Source organism: Piliocolobus tephrosceles, chromosome 8 (genome assembly GCF_002776525.5).
Source record: "Piliocolobus tephrosceles isolate RC106 chromosome 8, ASM277652v3, whole genome shotgun sequence".
Taxonomy (NCBI): domain Eukaryota; kingdom Metazoa; phylum Chordata; class Mammalia; order Primates; family Cercopithecidae; genus Piliocolobus; species Piliocolobus tephrosceles.
Genome location: NC_045441.1, coordinates 133,400,391 through 133,425,065, shown reverse-complemented (window position 1 = coordinate 133,425,065; position 24,675 = coordinate 133,400,391). Strand labels below are relative to the sequence as shown.

General features: G+C 38.8%; 1 protein-coding gene across 3 annotated transcripts in view; it reads left to right on the top strand.

Moving 5' to 3' along the window:
- The window catches only part of TPK1 (thiamin pyrophosphokinase 1), a 383,349-nt gene that overhangs the window by 269,265 nt on the left and 89,409 nt on the right, over positions 1-24,675 (top strand). For all 3 annotated transcript variants that reach the window (XM_023191035.2, XM_023191036.2, XM_023191037.2), the window contains one exon: positions 18,841-18,952. In XM_023191035.2, coding sequence (XP_023046803.1) covers positions 18,841-18,952 — 112 coding nt within the window. The remainder of the gene's footprint in view (positions 1-18,840; positions 18,953-24,675) is intronic.

Below are 24,675 nucleotides of genomic sequence, written 5' to 3'. Positions count from 1 at the left end.
TGAAGTTATCTGTTAATTATTTTACTTGAAAGTGTATTTTAAAAGGAGGATGAGCTGCGTCCCCACCCAAGTCTCAACTTGAATTGTATCTCCCAGAATTCCCACATGTTTTGGGGGGGGCCCAGGGGGAGGTAATTGTATCATGGGGGCGTTTCTTGTGCTATTCTTGTGATAATGAATAAATCTCACGAGATCTGATGAGTTTCTCAGCGGTTTCCACTTTTGCTTCTTCCTCATTTTCTCTTGTGACTGCCATGTAAGAAGTGCCTTTTGCCTCCTACCATGATTCTGAGGCCTCCCCAGCCATATGGAACTGTAAGTCCAGTTAAACCTCTTTTTTTTTACCCAGTCTTGGGTATGTCTTCAGCAGCAGCATGAAAATGGACTAATACAGAGGAAATATACCTTTACCTGTGTTTCTTACTTGGAGGAAAGTGTCAGTCTTGTTCAAAATTTTGAATTATTTAATATTAGGTCAGTGATGTCACAGTAAGTTAACTTATATCGAGTAAAGTTGATTTTCAATGAGAAACAGTTATGGTGTTATGTGACAAAAAAGATTTCTACACCAAAAAAACCCCAACCATATTCTGGGCTAAAACTTACAAATAAATACTTCTTGAAAATTTAAGCCAACCTTTTATGTTATGGAAAATCTTTTGATCTTCTCAGTGAGATAGATTTAACAAAAGTTTTTTTTGTTTGTTTTTGTTTTTGTTTTTTTAAATGACAGAGTACAGGATTAGTATAGGTTAATTAATTTATTTATTGTTTCATTTATTTATTTTTTGAGATATAGTTTCACTTTTGTTGTTCAGGCTGGAGTGCAGTGGTGCCATCTCGGCTCACGGCAACCTCCGCCTCCCCAGTTCAAGCAATTCTCCTGCCTCAGCCTCCCTAGTAACCAGAATTACAGGTGCTCACCACCATGCCTAGCTAACTTTTGTACTTTTAGTAGAGATGGGGCTCACCATGTTGGCCAGGCTGGTCTTGAACTACTGACCTAAAGTGATCCACCTGCCTCGGCCTCCCAAAGTTCTGGGATTATAGGCATGAACCACTGCACCTGGCCAGTATAGATTAATTTATAATTTATGATAACAGGCTTATAAGTTTATCAAGAAATAATGACTAGCTCTGAGCTTGTTGTCACAACACGCTTGTACCAACAGAGGCCCATTATTTCAGGGATCTTCTTGTTTCTAATACTGATACATAGTCTCTGTCTTTACTTGTTTATTTCTTAATTTCTCAGTTATATTTTGACCTACACTAAGGGTTGAGGCTAATCATGTTCTGTTTTCAGTATTCCTAATCCTTGAATATCTTTCTAAAGCCTTATTTACTTATATTCAAACTTTTACAGTTCTATACCAAACAATCCCTTTTATAGAATATGACATTAACTTTGGGGGAAAAAAGGCCGGGCGTGGAGGCTCATGCCTGTAATCCTAACACTTTTGGAGGTCAAGGCAGGTGGATCACCTGAGGTCAGAAGTTTGAGACTCTCCTGGCCAGGAGTTCAAGACCAGCCTGGCCAACATGGTGAAACCCCCATCTCTATGAAAAATATAAAAATTAGCCAGGTGGGGTGGTGGGCGCCTATAATCCCAGCTACTCTGGAGGCTGAGGCAGGAAAATCGCTTGAACCCGGGACACAGAGGTTGCAGGGAGCTGAGATCATGCCATTGTACTCCAGCCTGGGGGACAGAGCAAGACTCCATCTCAAAAAAAAAAAAAAAAGAAAATTGGAAAAAAATACTTTTCTTTTTAGAATAAACTAATAATATTAGAGAGAACAAAGCTACTAAATATATCAATACTTCATGGCAACATGAAACTGTTACCTGCATGGTTACAAGTCAAATGAATGGAATGAAAGCAAAGGTTTTCATGAGTCAGTGATTGTGACTCTTATACCAGCTTTCAACTCTTTCCTGTTAACCCTTTGTTGTAATCCCCTATTCTCTATTTGCATATTTTTAGGCCTCCCTTGTTGCTTGTTCAAATTCCAAAGAAGAATATTTTGTGTTCATGTGATAACTGTATGCTGGTGATCAGCTCAGTGGGATACTTTTGTCCACACAGCCATTTAGGCACCCAAAGTGTTTTAGCCTCTGCTATTATCAACATAGAGTTTCCAGAGTTGGCTGGGGTTCATATCTGTTTCACACAGTTTAAAAAAAAAAAAGAAAAATGAAGGCATGTGCATGGAAGGCCTAGAAGCAGTGTACATCGCACCTCACATTGGCTACTACAGGCCACTGCTGGGGAGTCTAGGATGTACCCTAGCCTCCTTTGCCACAAAGCTGTATTAATATTCTCTAGCAGATACCACATTTGGCAGAGTGGCTACAACTGGGGCTACTACTTGGTTGAGTTTGTAGTATTTCGTCATTCTCTCACATCTTTCTGATTTTTGTAGCAGACCAGAGTAAAGCATTAAATGAGGATGTGAGGGAGTCTTTAAGAGTAACTCTGATCTCTGCCTTTCTCCCCTGGATTCAATGTTATTTTTAAATTATCTTCTTAATGAGGAGGACAGAGAGGAGTGACAGTTTCAGATACTTCTGCTTGGCCTTCCTTACTCTAGTAGCTTTTATCACACAGGCCAAGGAACTAGTGTGGAAATTCTGCCAACTATTGAGTATGTTCGTTCTAACCATATGATCAAGCACCAGACAGTTCATGGACTGAGTGGGCTCACTGTGAGCCAGACTAGGTCCTGGACTCCGTTTGTTACTCTCCCTACCCCATCTACCCCTACTTTGACAATGGGCCACGATGTTGCTTCAGGTCCCTGGGTCTTAATGTCAACTCAGGTTCTTATTCAGCAGTGATGGTTCATCTCCATGCAATGTCTGGATGTCCTCCTTTGCCCAGTGGTTACCCCAGAGGTTCTCATGGTTACCTCAGTAAACACTTGTGGATCTCTTTAGGGGAGGACTAGGGAATCATCGGTTATATAACTGAGGGGACAGAGTCCTTCCTCCTGAGAACTCATCCTCTCTTTCAGTTAATGGTTTCTACTTCTGAGAACTGGCTTATGGCCAGACATTGGGCAAAAGGTCATGACTTTATTAACTGATTTATTTTAATCATATAACTGAAGCAGTGTTTCTGTTGCAATCCATTTATCTTGTCTCCTGGAACTTTGTGTCCTAGTAACCATCTCCAAAGTTTTTTGTGGTTAAGGTGCCCCTGGCTGTAACTAGTCTTGTCACTCTTTGTGATAATTGAGCCTACCCTGCTTTTGACAGTTAGTGGCCATCATCTGGTCTGTATTTTAGGATCCTGTCATCTCTGTTGCTCTCCTGAGCCCAGGTCTGTGTAACATCTCCTACCATTTGCATCTTTTCCTACCAGCCTTAGTCTATAGAGGACAGCTTCCACAGGACTTCTTTTGGATGCTGGTATCCCTTTCACTAGCTCATTCCTTCTCACTTTTGTCCTCCAGCTTCTCACAGAACAGAGTTAACTGACGGGCTTTGGCTTTGGGTGGCATATCTACTCTAGTGTGCTCACTTCTCTGAGCCTTTGGATCCTTTCCATCCTTTGCCATTTGCCATTGAAATTCTAGAAGTTTAAATTTCATTTACTATAAACCACCACTTCTTCCCAACTTTCAAGAGCCAACTGGAGTTTTATTACCACTGTCTACTAGAGTCCTCTGTAGGGTGGTACATTCTTTGTCATGCCAAAGTGCTTCATTATCCATAAAGTAGCTCTTATCTTACCTTAGGTTTCACCATGTTTGATCCAGCATCTTTGGGGACCAGTCCTTTTATTACACCAAGTTGACTAGGTCCTGCAGCTCGACTGGAATGTAGTCCCTTCTTCCCTCAGCAGTGTCAGCCCTTTCATGGCTGGGTTATGTTGGACCTTCACCTTGTTATTGAACTGGTGGCCAGGAGGGGAGAAGAGGGGTAAATCTGGAAGGGTGACATGTTCCCATATAAGGCAGAGGTTCTAAATAATCTCAAGGAAAAGTGGAGTGCTAGCCTCTAACTGGGAGGAAAGAGCCACTTCTGAAATCTGTAGATTTCAGATGAATCAAGCAATGCAAAGTTTTTTGAGTTCTTGAACTCAGATGTTCCTATGTTGTTTTTCTGGGTCCTACTCCTTCCCAGTTAGTTCCCTGAGCTTGATGTAGCAGACTTGGGAAAAAGAATATGCTGAGAATTCAACCTTCAAGGGAGCTCTGCTACCTATAATTAAGTCCTAGACCTGATCCTCAGCTTTTGATACCCTGCAGGAGATGGGTTCCTTTACAGACTTCCAAGGACACTCACTGAATTTAGTGCCGTTCATACCCACTCATTGAAGTTCTCTATCATGTGTGCCTTACAACAGCACATGTATAGTGCTGTATAATGAACTTTCATTCATATCACATATTGTGACAACTGCTGCCTTTTGAATTGATGCAAGTGCTTGTTCTCATGTTAAAACCATCTCAGTTATTAGCCATGACAAATGTCATTACTTCAACTTTGAAAATGAAGGAATTGAGACACAGAGAGATTAATTTAACTGTCCAAAGTCACACAGCCAATAAGTGGCAGAATAGAATTTGTTCCCCGGTAGCCAAATGCCAGAGTCTATGCCGATTTTCACTACAATGATGCTGATTCTCTTGGTACTGTTTGATGCCAACCAATTATGAATTGAAACTTAAATATAGCAACTGAAATCAAATGCCAGTATTTTGTGATAAAAGACATCTGGATGAACCTTAGTATGATTATGTTAATTTTATTCAGATAAACAGCTAAATGAAAAGGCAGCATTTCATTATTTTTATAAAGGGTGTATTGATAATTCATGAGTTGAAAACATGGCAGCAGATTGAAGATTCCTGTTTTTCACATTGTGTGGCTTTCAGACTGTTCACCAGGCATGTCAATACATTTCAGAAGAAATGTCCAGCTACCAAGACTGAGCTGCTAAATGCCAAATATTTTTAATAATGTTACTAATTATTAGAATAAAGATTTCCCATGACCTACTTCTTAATGGACCCTGCAACAATTCCTGATATCTCATAGAGGAAAAAAACTCACAAGATTTTTTCCTGTCTTATTTTATTTGTCCTTAATTTTACTTTTTTCTGAATAGTTAGTTGCATATGCATATATGTGCCTATTTTCACTTGCCATTGTGTTATCAGCTGATATTACACTGAGCCAGAATTATCCACATCTTCTTAAGTATGGAACAACTACATCGTCATAGAATTTATAGTGTTGAACAGTCACTAAGTTTGTGTTAAATTTGATTTGGAGAATGAAAGAGGAGAGGTTATTAAAATTCCAGTGACACGTAAGAGCAGGACCTTTTTAAAAAAATAAAAAATCTCAGAGGCAGTTTCTTACAGATGACTTTAGAAATTAAGCCCTAAAAGCATCCTTGGTGCACTGGTTTTTCTAAGGACTGGCGTTCAGCAATGAAAATGCAGTGCTTTTCTTGTCCCTGTCTAGAGGAAAAAAGCACTATCAGTTATTTAGAATCTGATTTATACCTTAAGAGAGTGGCTGCCACTCTCTGTGATTTCAGGGAAGTTGGGTATCAAGGAGCAATTTTCAAAGAATTGAAAGCCGGTGCAGGGTTATGAATGAACTCTGAGAGCTTTGACCTTCCCTGTCAAATGATAAGGCCATAAATATGTTGGTAATTCTGCTTTGTTGTGAGGACCTGTTCTTTGTCATCATTGTGGAGTTTCTAGGATACCAAAAATTGATCACTGCAAAACTACAACAAAAAATTGTATTGTATTAAAAATATTAGAAAAGTAGACAATACAGGACAGAGAACAGCTTTTTGCATGTTGCTGTTGAAATGTGTCTGGAATTGCACTATCCAATTTTGAAAACTTCGCAAGGTCCAATCAAATTCAGTATAACAATATGGTCACATTTTACTATTTATTTGAATGAACGCAGCATAAGTGGTTTCGGGACAGGAACGGAGATAGTTGATGTATAATATTTTTAATGCTTTTTTCCCCCAGTATGCCAAATCCATTATGAGATGTGGCTCATTCTTGCTCAGATGTAGGCTTTTTCAGTAATCACATACAGTACAGTGTGTTTGAGCATTTACAGTGCTGTTAAGCTTAAAGTGTTCTGTTTTACTGATTATGTTTCCATCTTCATTAAATAACTGTTGAGGAGACTTTTCTCTCTGACTTCACCATGACCTTTCTCTGATTGATAGCCCAGGAGAAGATAAAGATAAGGAGGGGGAAAAAAAACCAGTCCAGATAACCCTTAGAGAAGAGGAGGGAAAAGTGGTCATTTTCTTTTATTTTAGAAACAAAAATAAAGAAATAAAACTTATTTTTTACAATTTTAAAAGGGACGCTTAAACTCTTTTGAACAAACACAGAAAAAACACCAAAAATGATTTTTCTGTTTTATAGTGGCCTAAAAAAGCAGAAAGAGCACAAGGAATGAGAAGGAAAAAAGGCAGTGGGCATACAAAGATAAAATGGTGCAGACAAAGCCATCTGGAGAGGGACAGCAAAAGATTGAGAGTATGTTAGTTATCTATTGCTGTGTAACAAATTGCCCCAAAACTTGGTGGCTTAACACAACAATAAACATTTATTATCTTTCAAAGCTTCTCTGTGGGTCAGGAATTTGGGCTTGGCTGGACGTTTCAAGCTTAGGGTCTTGTATAGCTTGGTTGTCCTGGCGTCAGGCATCAGATTCCATGCGGCTGACAAGTTGGTACCAGCTGGTGGTGACGATGGGTGTGAGGTTGGATTCCTCTCAACATGGGCCTTTCCAAAGGGCTGCTTGAGTGTTCTCATGACATAAGGATTGGCTTCCCCTGGAGCAAGTAATCTTCAGTAGCAAGCAAGAGGGCAGCTGTTTTTTTTTTTTTTTTTTTTTAAATAATCTAGCTTCAGAAGTTACAACATATTCGTACTTCTGCAATGTCCTACTGGTCATACAGGTTAGCTTATTCAGTGCAGGGAATGCAAGGGCACAAATACCAGGAGGCAAGGTTCACTGGGCGCTGTTTTGGAGCTTGATTGCCACAGAGAAATAGTGAAGAGAGTGGTAGACAAATACAGACACACAGACCTATATGAACAGGAGAGGGGAGAAGACCTGGTAGTTGAGTCAAATCCAGGTTGGGGGTGATCATGTTCTCCTGAAGGGCGCTTGGTTTGTGACAAGTGTAAAGGCTGCTTAATACCAGTTGTTAATTCTAACCCAACCTGTCACATCTAGTATGCTTAATTGTACTCTCATTACAATAATCTTTTCCAGCACCAAAATGGAAAGCTTAGGTGCATTAAGGCATAGTTTTCTCAGAAATGTCACCACAATTTTACCTTAAAGGATAAAAATCTGTATATTTCCCCTCCAACACACACACACCAGTATCTGTGCTTTTACATTTCTGATGTCAAAGTCTCTTACCTGATACAGAAGAGGTATCAAAATAAGACCACTATAACAATGAAGATTGTATTCTACATAACTGGAAAGGAGTATTTATTCTGACATTTTTGCCCAAACATAGTAGGTTGTAGGTTATGATGTACTTCTCAAGTTGCTTTCAGAAGACAACTGTATCCCGACATTCGAGATCCCTAAAATGAGAGGCAGGTACATTGACTTTCTAAAAGTAAAAGTAATTAATTGTGTTACCTGTGATTTAATCCATTTGTTTTCTAAACATAATGATAGCAGATGTTTTTTAAGCATTTACTCTTTGGCAGGCACTATTCTAAGGGCTTTGCGTTTCAAGCCATTAAATTCCCACAACAACGTTTTTATTCTGGTTTTCTAGTTAAATAAAATGAAACTTAGACACGATAGAAAGGCATTGAAGTCCGTGAAGTCTTTCTCCAGCACCTATAATACTCTGTCTGTCTGTCTGTCTGTCTATCTATCTATCCATCCGTCCATCTATCCATCCATCCATCCATCCATCTGAGACAGAGTCTTGCTCTGTCACCCAGGCTAGAGTGCAGTGGCACGATCTCCACTCACTGCAATCTCCGTCTCCTGGGTTCCAGTGATTCTCCTGCCTCAGCCTCCCGAGTAACTGGGATTACAGGTGCCTGCCACCATGCCCGGATAATTTTTGTATTTTTAGTAGAGATGATGTTTTGCCATGTTGACCAGGCTGGTCCCGAACTCCTGACCTCAGGTGATCCGCCTGCCTTGGCCTCCCAAAGTGCTGGGATTACAGGCGTGAGCCACCATGCCTGGCCTACTCTTAATGGTCATACTGCATGCAGGGTAGATTAACCCAGGCAAGTTCAAAAGAAGGGTTCACTAACAATGACAGTGCTTTCCTCAGACTCCATGGACAGAATCTGTAGTATCCCCAGACTTCTCAAGAGTTAGAAAAAGAAAATGCAATGCCTTCTGAAAGCTGGGAGTATTTCTCCTGAGGGGAAGGGGTCAACCTGGAGGTAGATGGGTCTGATTTACTTTATAAAGCAGTCATTTTCAGCAGCTGGATTGGAAACAGACTCTAGTGAGGCAAGAGGAGACCTTATCATGGCAAAGTGCACAGGATGGTAATGAATGAGACTGTGAGATGTGGTAGGAAGTGATAGGAATTCTGAAACTATTTAGAATAGGGTCAATAAGATTTCTTTATGGGTTAGATGTGGGGTATGGGAAAAGAAGAAATCCTCTGGCCTAAGCAGTTGGAAAGATGGAGTAGCTCTCAACTGAGATCAAAAGCTGTGAATGGGGTGGGTTTGAGGTAAAAGGTCAAGATATGTAAAATAGGCAACTGGACATGCAAAAGCAGAGTTTGGGAGGGAAGTCTGGGCTAGAGATGCAAATTTGGGATTCCACAACATCTAGATGATTGAGATCATGAATGTGAATATGGGCAGATGAGGGAGGAGGATCTTGCTGAGAGTAAGGAGCTGAGACGCTTGAGAGTTTGAAAAGAAGGGGAGGAGTCAGTGAAAGATCCATGGGTTAAGAGGAAAATCAAAACAGTGTGGTATTCTGGAAGCAAAGTAAGGATAATTTATCAAAAAGAGAGAATGAGAACCCATTGCAAACACTGCCAATAGGTCAACCCAAATGAAAACTAATAACTGACCATTGAATTTAGCAGCTTGGAGGTCACTGGATTTCTCAGTGAAAGCCAGTTTGGAAGAGTGATGGGGGCAAAAGCTTATTTGATATGAATCTAAGACAGTATTAGGTTGTTCTTGCATCACTATAAAGAAATCCCTGAGACTGGGTAATTTATAAAAGAAAAGGTTTAATTAGCTCAAGGTTCTGCAGGCTATACAGGAAGCATGGCAGCATCTGTTTCTGGGGAGGCCTCAGGAAGCTTCCAATCATGGCAGAAGGTGCAGGGGGAGCAGGTGCGTTACACAGCAAACGCAGAAGCAAGAGGGTGGGGGGAGGTGCCACACACTTATAAATGACTAGACCTCACAAGAACTCACTCTCACAAGAATAGCATCAAGGGGATGGTGCTAAACCATTCATGAGAAATCCAATCACCTGATGATCCAGTCACCTCCCACCAGGCCCCACCTCCAACGTTGGAGATTACAATTCAACATGAGATTTTGGCAGGGACAAATATGCAAACTATATCAAAGACAGAATAGAGGAGAAAAATTGCAGACAGTGAATTTAGACAACCCTTTCCAGGAATCTTAATGTAAAGGGGAACAAATAAATGGGGTAATGAGGTGGTAGATGGCAGATGAAGGAGATCAAGAGTCATTATATGGAAACTACTAAGCTTAGTGTTTTCCTTTTGATAATATTTATTGTACTCCTACTGTGTACCTAATACTCTGCAGGTATGTGTGTGTGTGTGTGTGTGTGTGTGTGTGTGTGTGTATACACACACGTCAGTGAAGCTGGGTGCAGTGGCTTATGCCCCTAGTTCCAGCTCCTGAGAAGGCTGAGGCAGGAAGATCACTTGAGCCCAGGGGTTTGAGGCCATCTTGATCAGTGTAGCCAGAACCCATCTCAAAATTAAATAAAGAAAGAAAGAAAGAAGATCTGTTCCTCTCCTTGAGGCATTTATCTTCTGGTAAGGGAACTAGACTTGAAACTGTGTGTGTGGAGAGCAGAAGGTATGCTAGTAGCCCAGGTTTACAAGTTCAGTGAAGGATTCTGAGAAGGACAGTGAATTAGGTGGCACCTAAACTGAGTATTGGGACTTGTACCATCTGAATATTAAGCCTACCTGCTTTTCATTAATATTTTCTAAGATCAGGGCAGGGGAGAAGCACAATTGTCCTGTTTGTTCTTGCCTTACGGTACTGAATTTAAAAAAAAAAAAAATGACTTTTGTATCTCAGTTTTCTTATTCATAGCCGAGTTACTGATTTTGCTTTAACCATTCTTTGTGAACTTCTGGAAAGCCCAGTAGGCATGTTTTGAAAACATGAATAAGTGTTTCACACGGACTTATCTGCATCCTCCCCATATTCAGCCACCAACACACAACAGCCAAATGAATGGAGACATGATGACATAGGAAATAAAGAGAATGGGACATTCTATTGAAGATACATGAATGAGGTCAAAGAAGAAAGGCATGCACTGACTTCTTCATTCATTCATGCGCTGTACAAGTATGTATTATTTAGGATAAACTTTAGGCAAGGTCATGCAAAAGCTTAATTTGGAAATTGAATATAGGGAACAAAAAGGAAGAATGGGGAAAAAGCAAGCAATGAGAGAACTGGCTTTTAAAGTTAGAGCCTAGAAAGACATGACAACATAGTAAAAACAAATGGGCTTTAAAATCACAGCATACTTGGGTTCGGATATCACACCTACTGTTACTAGTTACCTTGAACAAGTTCATTACTGCCCTGAGTCTGCAATCTTTATTTTAGCAGTAATTCTACCACTCGAGGTTGTTATAAGAATTATAGTGGCCAGCAGAATATTTGCACCTAGCAAATACTCAAAAATTCTTTCCTCACTGCTATCATCTGAATGTTTGTGTGTCACCCCCGCGCCCCACCCCATAAAACTCCTATATTGAAATCCTAAACTCCACATTTGGAAATGGGGTCTTTAGGAGATGCTTAGGTCATAAGAATGGAACCCTTGAAGGGGATGGGTACCCTTCTAGAGGAAGCCTGAGAGAGACCCCTTGCCAGTTTTGCCACATGAGGACAGACTGAGAAGATGCCATCTGTGAACCAACAAGTAGGTGCTAACCAGACACTGAATCTGCCAGCACGTGGATCTTGGACTTCCCAGGGTCCAGAAATTTGAGAAGTAAATTTATGTTGTTTATAAGCTACCAGTTTGTGGTGTTTTATTATAGTTGCCCAAATAAACTAAGATACTCTTTTTTTTTTTTTTTAAGGAGACGTCTTGCCCTTGTCCCCCAGGCTGGAGGGCAGTGGCATGATCTCGGCTCACTGCAACCTCCGCCTCCTGGGTTCAAGCAATTCTCTTGCCTCAGCCTCCCGAGTAGCCGGGATTACAGGCACCTGCCACCACGCCTGGCTTTTTTTTTTTTTTTTGTAATTTTTAATAGAGACGGGGTTTCACCATGTTGGCCAGGCTGGTTGCAAACTCCTAATGTCAGGTGATCTGCCCTCCTCTCAAAGTGCTGCGATTACAGGTGTGAGCTACCACGCCTGGCCAAGATACTCATTTTTCTCCCCGTTTTTTCTTTAACTTGATCTTTCTCATTATTTCTTCCAGGTTATAGAGTTTGATAGTCATGCTGGTTTTTGAAACAAATAAATGCAAAATTGTCTTTCCCCCCACACTTTCTTCAGGAGCACTAACAGTATCCCATGAGTATTATGAACATGAGTGAAAAAAGTCACCAGACGCCCAACATTCAGTTAAGCATGCTGAACATCAGCGATACTACATTCTCAGCTAGCAGAAACGCTGCCTGGAATTTATTAATGAATAGGATCCTTCCGGTAGTTCTCCCTGCTGTTGAACCATCTCCCCCCTTAGCCTCCATTCCTCTGCCAGGCTTAATGACTTGTAGCTTCTGAGATAACATCAAAGCGAAGTGCATGGGGATTAATGAATAGCCCAGACAAAAGGTAGGGGGTTCAGGTAGAAGGAATGTTTGTGCTTACAGTAATTGTGGGAAGCTGATTGTCTATGGAAGGGGACTCTCTTTGGTAGCTCTTTTATAGTAAGAAAGTTGGAGCAGTTAATAATACAGGAAGAAAGTTGAAATATGTATTGCAGTACCAGGATTCCAATCAATTCTTTAACAATTGTGAGAAAAGGTGGGAAATATGTTAGTATATTTAGAATCTGAATGAAATATTATTGAAATTATTACTAGCACTTAAAAAAAGATAACATTGAGTTGCCACAGTATTTGGCTAAATTCATGTGAGAATTCCAAAAAATAACTTGAAGAATTTCATGTTGGGTATAGTGACCAAATATTAGGCTTCAGAAGGAGTTCTTATAACTTTTTTAAAAAATGATGAACAAAGTAAAAGAGGTACGCTCTTATTTAAAAATTCATTTACTAAAAACTAGAGCTTCTGAATGACAAATTGGAGACATTACTCTCCCTAAGATATCTTAATGTCAGCCGGGTGCCATGGTTCATGCCTGTAATCCCAGCACTTTGGGAGGCCAAGGTGGGCGGATCACGAGGTCAGGAGTTTGAGACCAGCCTGGCCAACATGGTGAAACGTCATCTCTACTAAAAATAAAAAAATTAGCCAGGCGTGGTGCTGGGCGCCTGTAATCCCAGCTACTCGGGAGGCTGGGGCAAGAGAGTTGCTTGAACCCAGGAGGTGGAGGTTACAGTGAGCCGAGATCACACCACTGCCCTCCAGTGTGGGGGCGACAGATTGAGACATTGACTCAAACAAACAAACAAACAAAAATATCTTAATGTGTCATGGAGGTATAACGTTAAAATGTTTTTCTTTTCCCTTCTTTCTGCTAATATTTTATCTTAGTCTTATGCGGGCTAATCACTCTTTTTCTTTAAAAATTCCTGGAGCAAAGTGGCCAGGTTTTTAAAAAAATAAAAAGCTGAAAGGAAAGAAAGTGTGGGTTCAAATTAAACCTGGAGGACCTGATAAAGGGAGAAAAGTAAATCAACATGTATAATATGAGTGCTTGAAATGCTATTCTCGGCACCTTCGACGTGTTATTTAATCCTGAAAATAACTCGGGGAGGCAGGATTGTAGTCCTCATTTTACCTAAACACATAAAATTACATTTTAAATGTATTTCGAGCACTAGTGACAGGGTATTCATGATTATTGGGTGTGTACAGTTTACTTGGAGTATCCGATTAAGCAAACATTATCTAGATCAGGGGTGTCCAATTTTTTGGCTTCCCTGGGCCACATTGGAAGAAGAACAGTTGTCTTGGGCCACACATAAAATACACTAACACTAACATAGCTGACGAGCTTTAAGAAAATAGCAAAAATATCTCACAATGTTTAAAGAAAGTTTACGAATTTGCATTGGGCGACGTTCAAAGCTGTCCTGGGCTGCATGCAGCCCGTGAGCCGTGGATTGGTTAAGCTTGATCTTAACAAAGAATACTGGGTGTGTCTCTTGAGTCCTTTCAGTTCACCTGGACCTTCCCTCATCTACTCAGATACTGAGAGATTTTTCAAAGCATATTGACACCTTTTCATCAATGCATTTTCTTTAAACAATGAAACAATCAGGTATTTCTTTGATACATATGTTCCTTCCATTGTGTTGTAAGTTCAACAGAAAAAAAAAATTAGATTCTTGTTCTTCAAAGAAAGTTTATTCTTTGTAGGGATACAATATGAACCTATTTGAGGGATGCAATGCAGTACCAAAGTGCTACATTTTATAGCATAAATAATTAAAATTGTAGCATTCAGGAGGAAGTCATCTTTGTTATTTGGAACACATAGGAAGTTTTCATTAAAAAAGTAAAGCTTGCGTTTTGCTTTGAGGTTTCTCTGGATTAAGGATGGAGAAACGGTATAGGAGCAGACAGGAGAGCATCGGCATCCTGATCATATGCTATGTTAAGAAAAGCGTTTATCTAAAGTAATTTGAAAACTCTGAGATCACTCTAGCTCAAAATATATCTTTCAATGCAACCTGTCCTGTTTCTGCTGTCAGTAACCCTTACTTCTGGGATAAATATTGTCACTAGAAGTCATCATTTAAAATGTCTGTATCTTTTGAAGAGGCCAAGAGTGGGTTTTTCTCTGACTGGAATAAAAGAAAGGCATGAAGATAAGATATGATCCATTGTTAAAAAAAAAAAGTTATACATGCAGAGGTCATAACAAAGCAGAGACATCAATGTCATGTTTTATTTTGAAATATCCAATGTGAGGCAATCGATAAGTGAATTAGCCTATCATTAATTTACCATCTCTAACATTAGTACGTATTTCATACATATTTTTGACTTTTGAATAAACAAACTAACCCAACTAGCATTAAGGTTTTTTATTTTTTTGGTAACTGCTGAGTATTGTCATTAACCCTTTAATAGTACAACTAGCTCATGTCAGAACATGTATGTGATTTCAGCCGGAGGTTATTGACTAACTTCTAAAACAAAAATTAAATGGAAGTTATTAAATTCAAAACATATTCTTGAAATGTTCTGACTATGGAAATATTAAACCAAAATATGCTAGTTTTGAGTGCTGTGTAAAAAATATTATTCCAAATCAACATTTTCCTAAGTTGATTTCATGAAATGAAGTTTCCATGGGAAATTACGAGATGATATTTGAGCAGCAGACGGAGATTCTGTGGTGAAGTAAATTTGGGAAACACTTATTCAGGTAAACAAGGTTTCTGTTTACTTGTTTTTGCGGCAAGACTACCTAGAACATCTAACATGCTGGCATACATCGTGGTTTCCAAGAGGTGAATTGACAAAGCGATTTTTACAATCTGTATTTGACCCTGGGAGTAATATTCCATGGAAAGCACTTTAGAACATGTTCTAACATGATTTGAAATTCTAAAAGCTATCCGTATATAAGATATTAATGCTTTTTCAAAGGGAAAACCCCTCAATTTAATATCTATACATGCAACATTAATTTGATACAGGCTATTTCAAATAAACCCAATGTACTTTTATTTTGAATTCTACATTTGTGGAGCAGAATCAAAGAAAACATATAAGACTCTGAAGTTTTATAACTACAAGTTCACTGGAGAGACCCTTTATCTTGTGTCTACTTTCAGCTATGTGAGCAGTCACAGTGTGAAAATATACCAGCACAAAAGTCTGTTGTATAGGAGAAGTAACCTTTTTTTCCTGCTAAATATCTTCTGTCTGCTTCTTTTACTCTTCTTTCCTGCAGGCTATTTAATTTCCTGCAGTGTTTGTTGATAAATTTTTTAAGTACCTGGACCAGCTAACAAAAGATGAGCTACCAGAGACTGGCCTTGTGTTTAATCCGTCTCCAGCAATGTTTCGTTCATACAGGGTCTAACTGTGTGTCACTAATTGTGGCTGCCATTAGCCTCCGAGTGTAGGTTCAGCATTAACAACAACTGGATGAATGCGTGGCCACTTTATAAACTAGCATTGGCATCTTCTTCTTGAATTTTTTACACTAAATCTAATGTGTTTATGTTCTTTCTGTGCTCAGTGCTTTGTGAATGATCTTGTTAATTTGCTGTATAGTTTGTGATATCCACACTGAAATATCTTAGCATAAAACTTGGCATAGTTATTGGATTTAAGGATGTGGGTATGTAAACAGAATTCAGATATCTCTCTGGTATTTTTCTTGTTTTTTTCTTTCTTTTTTTTTTTTTTTTTTTTTTTTGTAGAGACGTCGTTTCACTATGTTGTCCGAGCTTGTCTCCAACTCCTAGGCTCAAGTGATCCTCCCACCTCAGCCTCCTAAATTGCTGGGATTACAGACATGAGCGCCCATGCCCAGTCAATGTTTGGTATTTTTCAGAGGCAAAATCTAGAGTCAGCTTTAATCTTTTCTCTCAGTTATGTTTTCTCCTTTGGAAAGTAGGGGTATAATACAAAACAAAGGGACAGCGATTTCTCACCCCTTCATAGCTATCTATTTGTGTGTATTTTGTTCTACCTTGACATGACAGTCTAGGGAAAGTAATACTATTATGCTGTCTGTCTTTAACATGATCATAAGTTTGCTTTCCAGCACACATACCAAGCAACATCTTTGTTACCTTTCCCTAAATTACAATTTCATACTTATTAAGGTTGTTAGATGTGTTGAAATAACCACAATTGGAAAAGCAACCTGACTGTGATTGATTTTTGTTCTTTCTTTACTATATAGGGCTGCCTTTGACTTCAAAGAGTTATCTTAGTTCAGCAAAGAGGCCAGAGCAGGAACCTGTGAAATGATTCATGGGAGAAGATGGACGTAAATGATGAGTTCATGTGCCTCTAGTCTCCACTAATGGCATAAATCCTTAGGGAAGTTCTTTAATGTCAGCCTCTATGCCTGCCTGTGTCAAATCACATATAGGCTAGCATGAATTAAGAAATCTGGGGAATGAACAAAAATTCCTTTATACAGTTGTTCATTTTCAAAAGATGTCACATAGATTTGAAGATACAGGAAGAAAGCAAAACATTGCTCTCATTTAACCATAAAAACTGTATTCGCATGTTTATAAACACAAAGACCATTCACATATGGCTAAGCACCTTTCTGGAACAAGAGAAAACGTGGTTAATTGATTGTGGGCTAAGGCCTATCTGTGACTTCTCAAGTCCACAAATGAGTTTATTCCCAGACTGAAAATTTTAAGGTCTGTTGATTCTTAAAATAATGAGGAAGGCAATGAATATATAGCATGCTTACTATTGTGTCATTTAAATCATTGGATTTTATAACAGCCCTCCTCTCCCTGGGAGAATAAAACTTAACATGTATATGTGCTGTTTCCTTTGCATTATATGATACAAGTTGAAGAATATTCTCTTAGGGAGCTAATATCACAAGTTGAAAAACACTTCCTTCTTTGCTTCGCCATTCTTAATGGAAGTCACCTAGGAGCACCAAACATGCTAACATATTCAGCTAGGTACCGCCAAAGCATTAAGCAGGCCACAAACCAGGGAAAGAAAGTCGTCAATTAAGAGACAAGAACTAACTGTAACACACTGAAAAGAAGACAGCCCAAGAACACAGGAATTCCTCTTTGATAAGTGATGGAGAAGCCGCATTCTAACAACAGGTCTCATTGTCAGAAACACTGTTATCAGACGCAGAAGTACAGAGATCTGGACAAGGTGTACCTTCCTTTCCTTGTTCTGCTGGTGCTCTCTTGAGCCCTCCACTCTCTGCCACTCAATGTCCAGAATGCTACAAGTTACCTATAACCCTTCTGAAATTGCTGTGTTTTCTGATGGGAACCCTAAGAGTACTGCCCTTCAACAGAAAACTGGGTGGTGATCCACCTGTATGATAAGTCATCACCAATTCCTGTTCCTTCTCTGCTGAAGCCAATGTAATACTAAGGAAATCCGAATTTCTAAAACATCTGTCTCATCAGCTCTTTTTTTTTTTTTTTTTTTTTGAGACAGAGTATTGCTCTGTCGCCCAGGCTGGAGTGCAATAGCACGATCTCGGCTCACTGCAACCTCTGCCTCCCAGGTTCAAGCAATTCTTCCACCACAGTCTCCCGAGTAGCTTGGATTACAGGCACCCACCATCACACCCAGCTAAGTTTTGTATTTTTATCGAGACAGGGTTTCACCATGTTGGCCAGGCTGGTCTTGAACTCCTGACCTCATGTGATGTGCCTGCCTCGACCTTCCAAAGTGCTGGGATTACAGGTGTGAGCCACCGCTCCTGGCCTCATCAACTCCTTCTATTAGAAAGAAGGTTTTGTGACCTCTTTGAGCATTTGTTTTAAAAGTGTGCTAGGTTTGGCATCTAGGGATGGTCATTTGTATTATGTTTAGGATATCTATCTTCAGAGAGAATTATTTATATAATGGAGAATGGTAGAAAGAAACAAATCTCAGATTTGTGTGGCAAGCTATTCAATATAAATCAACTTGGGGGGGAATTCTATACAAAGGAATAAAGGCAGCTCTTACCTAAAAGAAAATAAAAACTTTTTTTTTTTTTTTTTTTAAAAAAAAAAAGCAAGGCCAGGAGTCGTGGCTCACACCTGCAATCCCAGCACTTTGGGAGGCCAAGGCAGGTAGATCACTTGAGGTCAGGAGTTCGAGACCAGCCTGGCCAATGTGGTGAAACCCCATCTCTACTAAAAATATAAAAATTAGCTGAGTGTGGTGGTGCCCACCTGTGGTCCCAGCTACTCAGGAGGCAGGAGAATTGCTTGAACCCTGGCAGCAGAGGTTGCAGTGAGCCGAGATCGCACCATTGCACTCCAGCCTGGGCAGATGATGAGTGAGACTCACTCACCTGGGAGTGAGACTCCCCCTCTTGAAAAAAAATTTTTAAAAAAAGCAGAATACATTGTAATGGCTGCTGAGAAGCAGCTCTCTGTGTATGTTTCTCTTTGTGTGGCACCTTTCATTTAGGATAGGTTTCAAACCCACAGTCCCATTGCTGCTAGTTTGGTCTCTGGAATTGGCAGGTGTAGGTAGGAATCCTTATCTGTGTGGTCCTATGTTATCTCTGCAAGCTTCAGTTTTTTCATAGGTGAGACATAATTAACAATAAGATATCAGATACTTTGTAAAGTTGTTGTTAGGATTAAGTAGGGTGAAAGTTCCTAGAATTATTCAGCACATATTGCAAACATTTTTTGTGAGGGTTAAATATGATAAGCCATGTGAGGGTCATAGACGCATCCTGCCCAGGTCCTTCAGTGCACATTAACATCCCTTCTCTTTTCCCCTTCTTAATGATCATTTCTTCTCTCCTTCAGGGAAAGCACAGATTGCATGTAGACACTGGAATGGAGGGTAATTGGTGCGGCCTTATTCCTGTTGGACAGCCTTGTACGCAGGTTACAACCACAGGCCTCAAGTGGAACCTCAGTAAGTAGAACCTTTCCATAAAGGAATGATGTTTTTTCTTTTTTTCTCTATTTCTTTCTTTCTTTCTTTTTTTTTTTTTTTTAATGTCTCTGTGGTCTATACCTAGGAGGAATTGCTGGGTCTTATGATAACTCTATGTTTAACCTATTGAGGAACTGCCAGATTACCTTCCAGTGTGCCTGAACCATTTTACTATGTGCAGTGTAAGAGTGTTCCACTTTCTCCACATTCTCAACACTTGGTATTATCTGTTTCCTGGTTTATAGCCATCCTAGAGCATGTGAAGGTGGCATCTCATTGGGATTTTGATTTACATTTCTCTTATGACTATGTCAAGCATCTTTTCTTGTGCTTATGGAACATTCATATATCTTCATTGGAGAAATGTCTATTCAGCTCTTTTACCCATATTTTAATTGGCTCTTTTTACATTGAGTTATAAGAGTCCTTTATGTATTTTAGATACAAGTCCTTTACCCAGGTGTGTGACTTGCAAAAATTTTTTAGCCCTTAGCATATATTTTCACTTTCTGAAATTTAATTAACTAAATTAACAAATGTTATTGAAGTCTATGTTTTTTCTTTTGTGGATCGTACTTTTGGTGTCATATCAAAGAACTCTTTGCCCCAGCTTCTTCACGATTTTGTGTATTTGAAAATCCTACTTTACTTTCCTAGAGAAGCATCAAGTTCTTTTCGTAGTCAAATCTCTGACATAAGATTTGCAGCTCTTACTAAATTCTAAAATGTTTTCCAGTAATTGTGAACTGTATTAGGTCCTAGTAGTACTAAAACTGAGTTAAAAATATTAAAAAGTAAGGGGGTCCTGTTCATGAAGTAAATACTGATTCCGAAAGGAACCATCAGTCATTGTGAAATGAATCAACTCTAGTCTTTCTAAGAATAGCAATAATTTAATCAAAGAGCTCTGATTGAATGTCAAAGGAATCATCTCCTGATTGACCAATATGGCAAAGTTGTACAAGTAAAATATATGGAACTATGTCATTCTTTTCTAACAAGTAAAGCACTTAGATTCCCACAAGAAAATAAATCTTTTTCCAAGAAATAAATATTTTGAAACACAAAGACTTGTAAAAAAGACCTTTCTATGAGCCACTGCTGAAACAATTAGGAAAAACTAGAGATATTTTGAAACAAATGTCTAGAGAGCTCATCAGAATTTGAAAGGACTGCGAGAACACATCTCCTCCAGTGCACAGAAATATGTGACAGGCTTTGAAGCTGTTTAGCTGAAATTGACATGAGCTCCCATTGGAAGCTTTTTTGAAAACATTCTGGTCCCAAATAACTGTTTTATTTTTTATGGTTCTCATTATTTCCAAGGGCACCCAATCTAGACAGTGGTGAACTTCCTCCTGGATCTAGGTGCAATCACACTTTTCAGGGCTGCCACCATGACAAAGGAGCACTGAGCAAAGAGGAACGTTGGCACTAGGAGCAGGTGCCCCAGCTTCCTTTATCTTACAGTAATAAAAAAGAGTCATACATTAGACATGGTTCTTCTGGGATCTTTAGAATGTTCTTTGATCCTGTACTTCCCACAGCAATATGCACATTGTATTAGTCCATTCTCACATTGCTATAAAGAACTACCTGAGACTGGGTAATTTATGAAGAAGAGAGGTTTAACTGACTCACAGTTATGCAGGCTTACCAGGAAGCATGACCAGGAGGCCTCAGGAAACTTACAATCATGGTGGAAGGTAAAAGGGAAGCAGGCACCTTCTTCACATGGCAGCAAGAGAGAATGAGAGCAATGAGGGACGTGCCACAGACTTTTAAACCATCAAATCTCATGAGAAGTCATTCACTACCACGAGAACAGCAAGGGGGAAGTCCGCTCCCATGATTCAGTCACCTCCCACCAGGTTCCTCCACCAACATTGGGAATTACAATTCACCATGAGATTTGGGTGGGTACCTGCAGTCAAATCATATCACACATCCTAGTTCTGTGTAAGACTTTCTCTGGTAAGGGGGCCTTTAGCATGAGGATGACAGGGCTCTTAACCTTCCTGAGATAACTTTTGATCCAACCTACATGTAATATGCCATTACTTATTTATGTAGTTACACAACACTTTGACTTTTGAAGTAATTATTTATTCTACAACTTCATAAAAAAAAAAAAAAAAAAAACTTCATGGAATATGCAAAGCAATAAAGTTGAAACACAAAGTCTTTCATCAATTACCTGTTGTAAAAGCACTAATTCATGGGGTCTTCTGATAGGTAATAATGCCTCATTAAAAGTTAATAAAAATAAATGTGACATCATGTTGACTTGAAGAAAAGTGGGTAGATTTCATTCACAGAGAGGGTCCCTGCCTTCCTCAGAGCTGTTGTCTGTGAAAGCAGAGCCCTGAGGTCAGGGTTATTTTATCAGTCATGGCTGCAAAGGGACAGGGTGAAGGTGGGCTTGCAGCAAGAGAAAGAGTATGCAGACATTTAGTCGAGGGCAGCTCACTTCTTGAGTTAATGGGAGTAAGCAAGTTTTTGTGAAGAAACTTGTCAAGCTCCTCAGGTGTGGCCCCGCGGCTTGATCTCTACCTGTCTCCACCCACTCTAAGTACATGATGCCAGAAGTTCTAAAAGTAGTTGGATTTATCTGTTACCAGTTTGCAATATTTCACATGCCATTCTAACATTAAAAACAATTGTATGAATGATACCTAGGTACCGATCACCAAGGAGTGAACCTTTTCAAATATTATCACTGAAGCTGCCTATATTTACAGCCTTTTATTTCATAGCAATATGCTATGAATATTCTTTGACTTGTGTCTTGCATAAGAGTTTCTCTGGGATATACAGTTGGGAGTAAAATAGCTGTGTCATAGATAATCACATCTTCACCTTTATGAAATACACATATTGCTCTGCACAGTGGATGTACCAGTGTGCACTCAGCCCAGGAATACATAGAAATTCCCCTGCTCCTATTCCTCAACAATTCTTGCTATTATCAAACATAATCATTTTTGCCAGCCTGATGAGTGTAAATGATATGTTTTTGTGGTCTCTGCTGATAAGGCTAAGCATCTTTTTGTAGTTATTATTCATGCTGGTTTCTTACTCTGTGAACTGCTACTATCTTTTGCCTAGTTTTCCATTGGGATGTTAATTTGTAGAAGTTCTAAAGACTTTTTCCTGGCTGTACTTTGACTTTTCAGTTTGTTTATGGTGTTTTTATATAAACAGAGTTTATCGAGTTAAATGTAGTCAAAATTTACCAGATTTGTCATTTTTGTGTAAGTAAGTCACCTTTCTATTCCCCATGGTCATAAAGATACTCTCATTTAAGTTTTAAGTTTCATGTTTAGGTCTTTTCTTTCACCTGAAATTGATTTTTGTATATGATATGAGATAAGGATCTAGTTTTTTAAAGATAATGAATTGCCCTCACATCATTTATTAATCCTGTCTCCAGTGATTTGCAGTGTATGTAGCACAGGTGTTCATATGTATGGGTATGTTTCTTAGATCTGTTTTGTTCCTTTGGCTTACATACTTGTTCCTGTGCTGGAGCCACACTGCCTTATTACCATAGCTTTATAAGAAATATTGAAATGTGCTAAGTTGAGTCCTCAGACCTTGTTCTTCAAAATTGTCACTCTATTCCTGGCTTTTTGCTCTTGTTGGTTTGTTTTTGACATGGAGTCTCACACTGTCACATGGGCTGGAGTGCAATGGCACAATTTTGGCTCACTGCAACCTCCGCCTCCTGGGTTCAAGCGGTTATCCTGCCTCGGCCTCCTGGGATTACAGACACCTGCCACTACACCCAGCTACTTTTTTTTTTTTTTTTTTCATTCTTAGTAGAGACAGGGTTTCAGCAGGTTGGCCAGGCTTGTCTGGAACTACTGACCTTGTGATTCACCCACCTTAACCTCCCAAAGTGCTGGGATTACAGGCATGAGTCACCACACCCGGCCTGCTCTTCTTTATAAATTTTAGAAGTAACTTGACAAGTGCCTCTCTGACACAATTCTAATTTTTACTGCAATTACATCTAATGTCTAGATTAATTTGGGAGGAATCGAAAATTTGGGGAAGAAAATTTCTACATGAAATTGAGTCTTCCCATCCACAAATTTAGTTTAGCTCTCTATTTACTTAGAACTTTTAAATTCCTTTCAATAATTTTATAATTTTCTCTACAAACATCCTATGCATTTTTATAAGGTTTATTTCTATAAACCCTATATTTCGTGTCCCTAGTACAAATTATACTTTTAATAAATTACATTTTCTGTTTGTTGGTGATACATAGACGCATAATTCATTTTTGCGTCTTTTAATATGAATATATTGATGAACATTTATTGTATCTGAAAATGTGACTATAGAGTCACTTGGTTTTCTATACACAATCGTATTTCTAACAATAATCAAGTTTTCTTCTGCAGTCTGTAACAAAATAGAATTAAGTTATTATAATGGACTGAAATGGTGGCTTAAAAAAAAGCCTTTTTGTTGGTTTCCTCATGTAACAAAGTGCAGAGGTAAGTACCTATGGAGCAAGGCTTCTACTATTTCCTCAGCCTTTGCCTCAAAATCTGAGATATCTGTTGCAACTCCAGCTGTACTCTGCCTAGTAGGCATCAGAAGAGAGGAAAGGGAAGGGAGCAGGAAGGGTCTGTGACAGGAATCAGAGGCATCAGAGATTCCTGGCATTCTCAGAAACCCTTCCTGTGTCTCATCTTTTGCCTCAGTGGCCAGAACTGTAAAAAATAGTCACCCTAGCTTCAAGGGAGGCTACATGTGCAATTTTTTATCCAACTACATTGTCACTCCAAATAAAACTGAGGTTCCATCAGTAAGGAAGAAGAGAATGACTAGCAGTCTGCTCTTCTGTCAAAAAATGCCTTTGCTTCATTCATCATCTTGAACATTTTATCTATGTGTATCATAAAAAATTTATTTTCGTTGTCTTTCAGCCATATTCATATGGGTTGCTGTTGTTTCTGTTGAAAAATCTACAATGAATGAAATTAATTCTGATTTGTTTATAATCTGTCAAATGTTTCTAGACCTTATGTTTTGCTTTGGTATTCTAAAGTTTTACAACAATATGTTTACATGTAACCTTTCTTTTGTTCTAGTTGCTTTTTATTTAATCTGATAATTGGTATAGTTCATCAATTCCGAAAATTCTTAGCCGTTTATCTTCTTTGATTGCTTCCCCTCCATTTTTTTCTATTCTTTTCTCCTTGAACGTTTTAGTAAATGTAGAACATTTAGTAAACGTTTTAGCCCTCATCATCCCTCTTCCTTGTTTATTCTTTGTGCATTCTAGGTTTTTTTTTTTTTTCTTTCTTTTTTTTTCATCTTTCTTTTCACTTTTTCTGTCTTTGGCTGTTTCTAATCTGCCATTTAATGATTGTGTTTTGAATTTCATAGATTTTATTTTTCACTCTTTTTTATCTCAAGAAATTTAAGAGCACATGTTGTTTTGTGCCAGTATTTTAATTATGTATTTAATTTTTAAATACATAAGCAGATTTTTAGAATACTGGAAATTGAGATGAATTATTTAATCTATTAGATTGCTAAAAATGTCATAATTTAATTGATAGGAGTTTTTTTAGATATTCAAAAATTGGGGCCTATTATAATAAATGGTATCTTATATTTGGTAGAATACGGTATGGTATTTGAGCATTCTAGTTTCTTCATCTCTTTTTTGACCTAATTCT